This window comes from Peromyscus leucopus, chromosome 8a (genome assembly GCF_004664715.2).
Source record: "Peromyscus leucopus breed LL Stock chromosome 8a, UCI_PerLeu_2.1, whole genome shotgun sequence".
Classification (NCBI taxonomy): domain Eukaryota; kingdom Metazoa; phylum Chordata; class Mammalia; order Rodentia; family Cricetidae; genus Peromyscus; species Peromyscus leucopus.
Window position 1 is genome coordinate 29,828,270 of NC_051085.1, and position 11,425 is coordinate 29,839,694.

Consider the following 11,425-nt stretch of genomic DNA (forward strand, 5'->3'; position numbering starts at 1 on the left):
AAATTCTCTCCTATGAAAGGAAGAATCTATAAAGTTTTAAAAGGAAGATGAGGAATAATGGTAAGAAATGATAGCATGTGTCTCATTTGCACAGCTATTGATCCCACAAAGCAGGGAGATTGTTGCTTGGTTTGTATACAGATTAGAAAGTAAAGGCTTAGAAAGGCAAAAGGAGTTGTTGAGGATCACTTAGGAGGAACTAGCCAAGCTGGCTTGGCTTGTCCTACTCTATGACCCCAGGCCTTCTTCATTAACTCATCCCTCACAAAAGGATGGAAGCTGGACAACTATCTTTCTGCTTTGCAACAAATCCAGCCACTCTATCCATGAGTAGCTTCTGCTGCTGCATGCCCCAGACCCATCTTAGGTGAAAAGAAAGGGAAGAGACACCACTGAGAAGAGCAGGACAGCTGTAAAAGCACAAGTTTGTTATGCTTTTACATGATGGCTTGTTATGACTAAGGGCATAAAAGACAAGCTACATAACAGGAGATCCAAGTCTCATTCTACTACATTGATCTTTGGGATGGTGGAGATTAAGAATAAGCTTATCTCACCAGCACAGAACCTTCAGTGGCCTATAGCTCTGAGTAGCAGAGTGACAATCGAGAGAATAAGACTAAGTTGCTTCCAAGAGGTGAAACTCTAGAGGGATTGCCCCAGAACCCTGTCCTCGTTTTCCTCCCTCCTCTCTCTATAAGCAAGTGTGTTCCCAGAAGATCATTTCAGAGCCCACATGTGGTGACATGCTGAAGCAGCTGGCACAGATGTGTGGGAGACCCTTCCCAACCTGGAAATAGGCCCCAGAGAGAGGATGATCGTATTATTATCTTTACACTGAATATGTTAGTTTTTAACCTCTTCATTCATATGCCAGTCTACTAAAATCAGAGCTAGTTTGGAATAGAGATGGACACCTGTTGTGTCAGCACCCAAGAGGCTGAGGCAGGAGGATTAAGAGACCTAAGCCAGTCTGGGTTACACAGAACTTAAATGTTTTAATGAGAGATGGAGACAAGCGTGGAAATTTAGTAGTTGGAATAGATTCGTATTTCAATCTTCCGACTCACTAAATAGATGTAGTTTCCCAGCAGTTTGCATGTGGGGCTCACCAAGCCTCGTCACACACCATGCAGGTCAGCCTGTCTAGCTGAACTGACTCTATTCTGACAGTCTGTGTTCTTTTCTCTCATTTTATTCCCTATGGCAAGTCATGTTGTGCAACTTCAGCTAGAAACTGCATCTCCCAAATATCTTTCTGGCCATGATCCCAATTTAAAGGATCACATACAGGATGCTCCCAAGATTCAAAAGGACAAAAGAAAACAGTGGCCATCATTCTGCAACTTAGCAGTAAGTTGATACTGCACTGGAGAGAAGGAGGAGCCAATGGGCTCCAGCTGAGCAGCACACTTCTGCTCCGCATCCATCTAGTCTTCCTGACAGCTGGCACTGTAGAGCACCGGTGGTTCTGGGTTTGCCATAAAATGTACAAGCACAGGCCACAAAACACCAGCTATCCAGAGGCGACTGCTCACCACTGTCTTTACCGGCTCATGTTCCAGCCCCACTTCAGTGCTTGTGAGTTCCTGCACAATCCTGCTTCCTCAAACAAAGCATCATTCGACAGCTTAGTGGTGTTTCTCTGTGGTTCTCATTACCTTCCCTAGCATTCATCTCAATTCTTGTGGAGATGCTGCCTCTCTTACATAACTGATATGTCTCCTTGACTTAAAAGGCACAGTCTCCACTATAGCCAAATGAGGCTGTTTTCTCCCTCTGTGCTCTCAAAGATTCCTGGGTCTGGATTTTCACAGCATCCATGGTCCTTCAGTCCTGGTAAGTGGCTGATCCTCCCCATTAGGGGAGCAGCCCCTCGAAAATGGAACTTGTTTCACTCACCTCTGAAACACAAGCACTCAGAGAAGCTACAGGCAAATAGTAGGGCTAAATAAATGTTTATTAACCTTAATGTGTTTGGGTACAGAGCCATGTATCCATGGAAGTCACCAACTTTCTGAGGTAATGGCTACTCTATCCAACCCAGAGGGGTCTTCCAAAGAGAAGAATTGGAAGATACATGGTATGACATTTCATTTCTGCTTCTATTTCAGGCATAGGAAGTGTATACCAGAATGTTCTGGAAAACACTTTAGTAATATTCTTGGACATGATTTTAAACTATAAAATTCCTTAACATAAGGAATGATTTTGACCTTGTTAGAGGCTTCTACCAGCCCCTTAATTTTCCTTTACTTGGCCTTCTTGTAGAAAATGTTGACTTGTTAGAAGGCCTCAGGCCCCAGTTCTTTATATTGTCACAGACTGTGTGTTATTTTGAGGTTCAATGGAAAGAATGATTATGTGATGAGTGACGCCCCCCCCCCCGCATTCAGTCACTTAGATTCAGTAGAGCAAAGGACCTTGTTGAACTACCAGAAGGAAGGAGGCCCACCATAGAAGGGAGTCTTAAGCTGTCCCTGCAATTAATTATAAGAGGACATCTTGTACCTTCAAGACCTGGATTGAGGTACAGCCCTGAGGAACTCCCCTGTGCCTTTGGCTCTTTGAAAAGAAAGAGTACCTCAGCTTCTGGATGCTGCCATCGGCTTTCAGGGTGAAGAATATCTAAAGGATTAAATGATCTCACCCACAAGACAATAAACTGTGGCCAATCACCTCAAAGCCCAATTTTCACTTCAACTATTGTCCTATGATAACAAGAGTAATTTACTGAACCTTGAAGATTTCTCTGTACCTTGAAGATGCTCTATTCAGATGATCAAATCCTGACCTCTGCAAGCTCAGATATTTAACAGTACATGCAGGTCAAGAGATTCCCAGGGGCTCCCAGCTAGGAATATAAATGTTTCTTTAGAGGTGTTTTTCACTGAAGAGCAATTGGCCAGTGGAAATACTGGGCTAAGGGTAGATCAAAGATGAGAACAGGCTCATAAAGCGTTCACTTAAGACTTACAGACATGAACACCAGAAAACCCAAGTATCCTACAACAGACTGTCATGGCATTGGCCAAGTGAATAGATAAGGAGAATCGACTTGACAAAGAGTGCTGATATCACTGCAGGAATTAGAAAAGAAGAAACAAGATGACAAGGGACAATGTTAGTGAAGTTCATGTCTGAGGGAGGAGGAAGCTAGAAACAAAGAGAACATGAGGAAATGACATTCAGTGAGACAACAATGTCCCAAAGTATGGGATGGGGAAAAGAGTTCAGTTTTGTAATTAACTTAAGACTTGGTTAACAGTTAGTGCATACACACACCAAACACATACTCCTGTCCCCTACACACACACACACACACACACACACACACACACACACACACACTTAGTACATATACTCACAGAATGTATACATACCAATATACAGCAAAGATGTACATCAAAAGAAAAAAGGAAAATTTTTCCTAAGACTCTTTCTTTACTTCTTTTTCTCATTTACTGAGAGTTCAGTGTTATCAGCTATGATGAATCCCTCATCAATTCTTCTTGAAAAGAGACTTAAATCTGAAAGTATTGATAACTGTCTGCTTCGTTTTACCTGCTCTTGTTGCATATTCCTTAATTTTGGGGCCCTGGTATGCATAAGTTCTTTATCAATCCTCTATACAAACAATAATGGTCTCAGCAGAGGTTTGGATAATTAGAGATGGTACGTGGCTGTCAGTGATTGTAGAAAGTGCCTGTGTCTCCTTCCCTGATGTTCCAAGTTCAAGTGAGGACACTCTCATTAAATCTAAGCCAAAGAAGTAAATCCCTAAATTTCATACTTCAGGAGTCACCAGCGTTTGCTGGAAATTGGTTTTCTTGTTGGCTGAAATGAGTGCCCTATGTAGCAGCCCAGAAATGAACCATTCTGTGAGCTTTGGTGCACACACACACACACACACCAGCACAATGACAAAAGGCACATTAGGGCTACTGTTTTCTCAGGTGGCCATAATGTCTGCTGGAAAGTTTTCTCATCTAACCACCCAACTCCTTTTTCCTTGGGAAGAAAGAACATTCAGGATCATTTCTTTAAAAATAAGCTAGGCTAGCCGGGTGGTGGTCGTGCATGCCTTTAATCCCAGCACTCGGGAGGCAGAGCCAGGTAGATCTCTGTGAGTTTGAGGCCAGCCTGGGCTACTAAGTGAGTTCCAGGAGAGGCTCAAAGCTACACAGAGAAACCCTGTCTCAAAAAACCAAAATAATAATAATAATAATAATAATAATAATAATAATAATAAGCTAGGCTAAAGGGAGGGCATTGTCTAAGAATGTGCAGGATGCAGGCTTGAGGTAGAAGAGTCAGAACGGAAGATCATTCCTGTGACTATCATCCTTAGGGCTTTGCGAAACCAAGGATAGAACATGCCATATATGATGGGATTGAAAGTGGAATTAAAATAACCTAGCCAGAGGAAAACATTATACAAATCTTCAGGGGTTGTAAAATCAATGAAAGGGTCTACGATTGTCAAAATGAAAAATGGCAGCCAGCACAATACAAACACTCCCATGACAATGCTCAAAGTCTTGGTGGCCTTGTTTTCTTTTTTGGATGTGACCTTCACCTTGCTTTCTGAGAGGGCCTGTTTTGTCCCAGGACCTGTACCAATCTGCCTGGCATGCTTTCGGGCAACTGTGAAAATGTGTATGTAAATCCCCACCATGACTGTCCCAGGCAGAAAGAAGGCTATGAAGGAAGCTAACATCCCCCAGAGCTTGTTAAATATCAACACACACAAACCTGTACAGTCAATGGCTGCCACAAAATCCTCAGCACCGATCAAATTTAATTCTGAGAATACCAGGCCAAAGGCAAAAAAGATGGGAATGGACCAACTGACAAGTAGAAAGACCTCTATGACAGGGATGGTGATTTTGGTGACGTAATGCAAAGGGTCACACACAGCGTAGTAGCGGTCAACTGAGATGAAGCAGAGGTGGAAAATGGAGGTGGTGCAGAGCATGATGTCACAGCAGCTGTGAACTTTGCAAAAGAGGTCTCCAAAATACCAGCAGGACTCTATGGACCTGATCATACTGAAAGGCATGACCACACAGCTCAACAGGAAGTCCGTGGTGGCCATGGAGAGAATAAGGAAGTTGGTTGGGGAGTGGAGCTGTTTGAAGTGGGCAATAGAAATGATCACAACCATGTTTCCCAGCATGGTCATCACTATTGCGCCAATCATGACAAGGTACATGGCACAGATGACCAACATGGGCCTCTCCTTCCTAGGGCAGGAATTGTTTGCCACCGCAAAGCAAAACTGTACTTCCGGGGGGCTCCAGAGGTCAGGTGCATCCATTATCTTTGTCTTGGGAGTGGTATGAGTCCTTTTCAAAAGAGCTGTGTTTCTTTCTGTGGAAAAAAAGAAAAAGAAAAAGAACAACAAAAACCATTGGTAGAGCAATTGTCCATTGAATCTTAGCTAGCTTGCAAGTCTGAACCAAGTTGGAAGTCCCTATGAACCAGGAAAGTGTTTTCTCTAAATCTCATGTGCATAGGAATCACTTGTGGATCTTCCTAAAACTTGGACTCTGATTCTGAGGTGGGAGGCTGCAAGTTTGCATTCTCACAAGCTCCCAGGAGAGAACCATGTTAGTCTGAGGCCACAACCTGAGCAGGAAGGCAACTGAAAAACCCTGGATTGATAGGGTTACCCAATACCCGTATATGCCAGGTAGAAGCATATGCCATCTTATTAATTTATAGCCCTAATTCCATAAACTGATCAAGAATTTTTCCTGTCCAGTTCTATTAACCTATTTTCCATATTAAAATCCCCTCCAGAATGATCATGAGCAGCAGAATTGCTAACTAGATTAAATGATGGTTATAATCTGCAGCTGTCCTGTTTCTTTTATAAAACAATCTTCCCTGTGAGCTGCTGCCTCTGCCACCGGGAAGCATTTCTCTTTGCCATGTGATGAACAGAGTCTGCAGAATTTAGAGTAAAAGTGTGGCCAAGATCGCAAGGCTGTATGTACATAAATAAGGTCCAAAGTGAGGAAAAAAATGACTGAAATAACTAACAGACTCCGTAAATCTCATGGCTTTCATTTAGCATCTGCATTCAGGAACTAGAGTTGTGGCTGAGGACTCTCGGGGACATAAATTCCAAGTTTGGAATTGCTAACAAATTTGATATACAGGTGTGTATTGCTCAACCTTCTATTTTATAACTTTAATATGCTGAGAACAATGAGGCTGACTCACCCAGGCTTTGACACAGGTTTGTTTTTCCAGTGCTGACTCTGGGCACGTCTCTCTGGTAGCCAATCATAAGCATTTGTGAGATCCAGGGCCAGATTGGAGAAATGGACTTTGGCCTAAGGACAGACTAAAACTCCCTGACCCCATGGGAAAGTGATCCCACAAAGGCATCCTGAACCAGATTTACAAGAAGAAGACAGTACTGAGAACATAGAACCTTTGAAAACGTTTCTATCATTAGCTGTAATGCCTCAGTCACTGTTTCCTGTGTCTGTATATTATTTGGAATATTAATACTTTAGCATATTTTATTGGCTTTGGATATAGAAATTTAATTTGTAAGTTTAGTATTTTTTCTTTTTCTGATACTGTAATGAAAATGAAGTTGAGAAATTAAGCTGTAGGAAGTCAAATATAAGAAGTTCGACCACAACACAGATAATCAGATCCACAGCACAGATTATTTGATTATGTATCAATTTGGGTCCCAAGCTATTAGACTAAAAATAATAAAATCTTAAACACATGATTACCTCATTGAATAAATTAATGTTGCCAGGTAGTAGTGACACATGCCTTTAATCCCAGCACTTGGGAGGCAGAGGCAGGTGGATCTCTGTGAGTTCAAAGCCAACCTGGTCTCTACAGAGCCAGTTCCAGGACAGCCAGGCCTATTACAGAGAGAAGCCCAGTCTCAAAAAAACCAAAACAAGCAAACAAACAAACAAAAAAAGTAACTTTAGAGATAACCAAGAATCACCACAAAATTCCTCAGGTGTTTTCCACAACTGCTTAGTCACAAAAATTTTATTTCCCAAATGAAACTTTACAATCTCCATTATGTCACCGTACAGTTATTAACATTTTAAGTTTCAGTTTTGTCAAACTAATGCTGAAGGGAGCAGGCCAAGGCACCTTGGCCTGAGCACCGCCATTTTGACTTCAGACTCCATTTTACCTGTAGGCTGAAACAAAATTCAGGTTCCTAAGTCCTAGAGGAGCTGAGAACCTTCCAATGGCTGGCCCACCTTCTCCATGAACCCTAGAAATTATCAACATGCATCTTTAGTTCTTTAGAACATCCTGGCTGTTCCTAACAACAGAAGGAACAAATGCATGGGACTGAAAAGCTTGCATTGTATGTTGATTGACCATGATGAAACTTTCAAGGAAGCCTCTAATCTCTAAATCCTGATTGGTGAAAATTGCAACTGTGACTTGGCAACAAATGCTTATCATTTTTATGCTTAAATACTTGCTTCAACTGGCATTCCGGGGTCGCAGTTTACCTCCGGAGTCTGCTCTGTGGCCCTGATTCATCAACCTCTTCTCTCCCGTGACGTCTGTTGTGCTGCCCTGCATGAACTGCTCTTGTGTCTGCTTGGGCTGATTTGGAGCCTCTGACCACAATAATGCCTCAGAAAAATTGAACTTACCTCGTTTGTGAAGTATGTTTTCCGGGGAGGAGCTGAGGAGCCTAGCCAAGGCTGTGAGGATGTTTGCAGGTACTCTTAACAGTGAGCTTCAACCCAGCAGGGGTTTTCTTGAAAATGAATGAAACACTTCTAGCAGCTCCCAGTCTCTGATCTCATTCCTGTTGCATAGTTATATGTACTAAGGAAATAGTTAAAGGTTCCATTGAGACAAAAGACAGAATAAAATATAGTTACATGTCCTTGGGAAGTAGTTAAACAGATGGACATTAGCTGAGGACAATGATAAGGTGAAACACACACAGTGTTTTAAAATGGTTCCCTGGGAGAATAGCTAAGGTAATGTCACTAAATCCCTATCCCGAGCTCCTGACCAGCAGCTGTATGCACCACTCTTGACTGTTGAACTAGTGCTTTGTTATAGGAAACTGTCAGGGAAGTGAGTGGAGTTGAATTTTTACATGCAGTTTTAAAATGTGACATGCTACAGGTCCCCCCCTCCTTTTTGGTAATTTGCCTCCAAATTAAAAGAAAATAAATTTACAGTAATTTTTAAAACAATAAAATCTTTCATAGCATCTCTCTTCCATAATAGGAAGTCATTACCTTGCTCTTCTTTTAACCTGTAACATTTCCCCCAAATCTGAGCAACAGAGGGATAAATTAATTACCGTATTTCCCACCATCACTCAGGAAAGCATGGGAAATTGTTGGTTATTTCTTTAGGAAGTGGGAAGAAAGATTTGCCAATAATTCTGGAGAGGAGAAGAACTGCAACTTCCTGGCTCAACGGTAGCTCTTTGGGGAAAAGTTTACACACTAACGAAACAGACACGAGGACCGTGGAATACTGATTCTGGAAACGCAAGATGGACCTGTTGTGCACACTTGTAACCTCAGCGTTCCGGAGGCTGAGGCAGGAGACGACAAACTGGAGGCCAGCCTAGGAGACACAGCAAGACCCCGTCTGTAAAAACTAGGAAGAAAACAACATGTTGCTTCAAGCTGAAAACGAAACAAACAAATGAGAAAAAACTTACTATCATAACTTTTATTTTATCTTAAAAATAAAAGTTTAATATTAAATATAAATTTATTATACATTAAATACCTAAAGAACAGCAATGTCTATGTATTTCTCTCAATTGAGAGATAGTATTCCACAATTCATGACATAAATACATGGGGAAAAAAAACTAGGAGACACATCATGTCAGCTTTACCAGACATACTTTTTTTTATTTTAACTGTTAGATATCTCAAACATCCCACATTGGGGACTATCTGCGAAAACGTTGATTTCTTCTTACCCAGTGCTTTTCACTCAGGCATTAGTTTCTTAGGTAGGAGAGCATGTGGGGTACCAGGAGATCTGCTCTCTCCATTCCTCCTTAGGATTACAGTGATCACTTTGAAATGTGCCAGGTTTGTGTTTACAGAAGTATGGCTTCCCTCTATAGACCAATAACAGCAACAATAACAACAACAAAAAGCCACCCAAAAACAATCTGAATTTTTTTCCCCATTTCATAATACAATCTCCTTTCTTTTACCGGAAATTGGTTCTCTAATAGGTAATTTAGAGCAACAGTTATTGAGCCAAGAATAACTGGTGTGCCAGTCTCTTACCAGGCAAATGAGCACGATGTTTCCTCAGTCCTCTCTACTCCTCGCTCATTTCCCACTCTGTAATAGACACATAGGACATAGGTTCATGCTCCTGGGAGCGGCTCCTGGCAGGCTGTGCCATCCTCTCTATTTAAGCATAAAATGTGCCTCTTGAGGCTGCATTTCCTGTGTCCTCACAGCGTGCAGCTGACCCTTTCATCACCTGCCCTCTTCTGCCAGCAGAGATGACAGGAAGCCACCAGAGAGAATGGGCTCCAGAGAGCAAACTAGCTTTGTGACCTTATGGCTGTGGCCTCAGAAACAACCCAGATCTGTCTTGCACAAGGTCAAAGGTGGGCAAAGTGGGAAATGGGAAGCAGGAAAGAAGGAGCAGAGAAACACAGGAGGAGACAGAGAAGGGGGAGAAAGTGTAGCCCAGCAAATGTTCACCTTACCTCTTGTGCTAGATTTGTCTTTAATCTAGAGGCCAGATTGTTTGCCTTTTTTAAAGATTTGTTTTAATTATGCGTCTGGATGGGATGGGGTAAGCGCACAGGAGTACAGGTGCCCTCAGAGGCCATAGACTTGGCATCTTCCTGGAGCAGGAGTTATAGGTAATAGTGAGTATACTGATGTGGATATAGGGAAATGAACTCAGGTCCTCTGCTTGAGCAGTACACACTCCTAATCTCTGGGCCAGGCCATCTCTCCAGCCTCTATTTGGCTTTTTGAAACAGGATGTGGCTGTGCAGTCCTGGTTGACCTAAAACTGGCTAAGTAGAGTGGGCAGGCTTCTTTCTGGCTTGTCAGCAATGGAAAATATATCCCAGCATCAATTCTTCACAAAGGAATTTACTTTGTCAACATTATCTAGGTATAAGTTTTAAATACACCTATAATCCTAGTATTCAGGATGTAGAGACAGGGGGGTTGCCAGAGTTGCCAACTTGGGCAATATAACAAACAAGTGTCCTTTAAATAAAGGGGGGGAGACCAGAGGAAGAGAAGGGTCTAGTCACAGTTCAGTGTAGAGATATGCCTTACACACAGGAATCCCTGACCTTGATTCTCAACATGCCCCACAAGGACGCATATGAAATGGGACAAGTCCATCATGATGTGGATAGCTCCATAATTGATGGGGAGCATGCCTCCATTAGAGTTCTGGACATTGTTTCAGATCATTTCCTTTAATCACTGAAACCACAAAATTACTAAAATTCAGCTTAAGTATTTCTTTAAAAAATATAGAATCAAATTGTTCATATTTGAATCAACTTGTTAAAATTAACATTATTGCCTCCTCTGAGGAATTCACTCATGAAATCCAATACATTTGTAAGTAGGGATGATAGCTTGGCCAGAGATGTGAAGATTTGATTTTGTGCTCAGTTGGGATAACAAGACTCATCTTTCTGCACTTTCCAGATCGACAACACATAAATATATAATGTGTATTTATTTTTTTAAATGTTATATGTTTGTGAGAGAGAGATGTGTGAGTGTGTTTGTGAGTGCGTGTGGGTGCAGGCTTGTGCCACTGAATCTGGTGTGAAGGTCAGAGGGCAATCTTTGGTGTTGACCTTCACCTTCCCACTTGTTTAAGATGGGTCTCTTTGGAACAAGGGAAAGCCCCAGTTCATGAGATGTCTAACAGAGGACAGATAGTGCTGCCACGCTGCAGGGTGAGGAACCTCCAACAAAGGAACTATTTACAAAACCAAATGTGGACACTGGTTTAACCGAAACAGCAAGAGAAAGCCTGGTCCCTAAGACCAATGGCAGTATGGCATTCATGCACACCAGAATGGACCTGGAAGGGTACAGTTGCAGAATGTCCACACCTGGTTGTGTGGACACCACATGACCTTTTTCTGAAAACTACAGCCAGCCCTGGGGCACATTTGCAGAAGATACCTGTGTAGAAAGCTTGGCTCATCTCACCTTTCCTCTAACCACTGACCCCTTCCTGCTGTTTCCCACTGGTTAATACTATGGAAACCCTGGGTGAAGAGGGCTCTTGAATGCAATCTGTCCGGAGTGAGTGGAGAAGGTCAGAGAGGAAACTAGCACCTAGCGTGGGAACTAAGGTATTTAAGAGAATTGTGTCAAACAAAGCAGTCCACTAGAAGCTCCATCAAATCATACAAATCTTC

General features: G+C 42.2%; 1 protein-coding gene across 1 annotated transcript; it reads right to left on the reverse strand.

Annotated features, from left to right (window-relative positions):
• Positions 1-4,276: 4,276 nt before the first annotated feature.
• LOC114698607 (trace amine-associated receptor 4) lies at positions 4,277-5,365 on the reverse strand. Its single transcript, XM_028877347.2, has one exon. It carries the CDS (start codon positions 5,318-5,320, stop codon positions 4,277-4,279), a length of 1,044 nt encoding a protein of 347 aa, XP_028733180.1. The 5' UTR covers positions 5,321-5,365.
• Between the last annotated feature and the right edge of the window lie 6,060 nt (positions 5,366-11,425).

Coding starts and splice junctions, on each gene's coding strand:
- LOC114698607 (XM_028877347.2), bottom strand. CDS start 5,320: ATGGATGCACCTGACCTCTGGAGCCCCCCGGAAGTACAGTTTTGCTTT.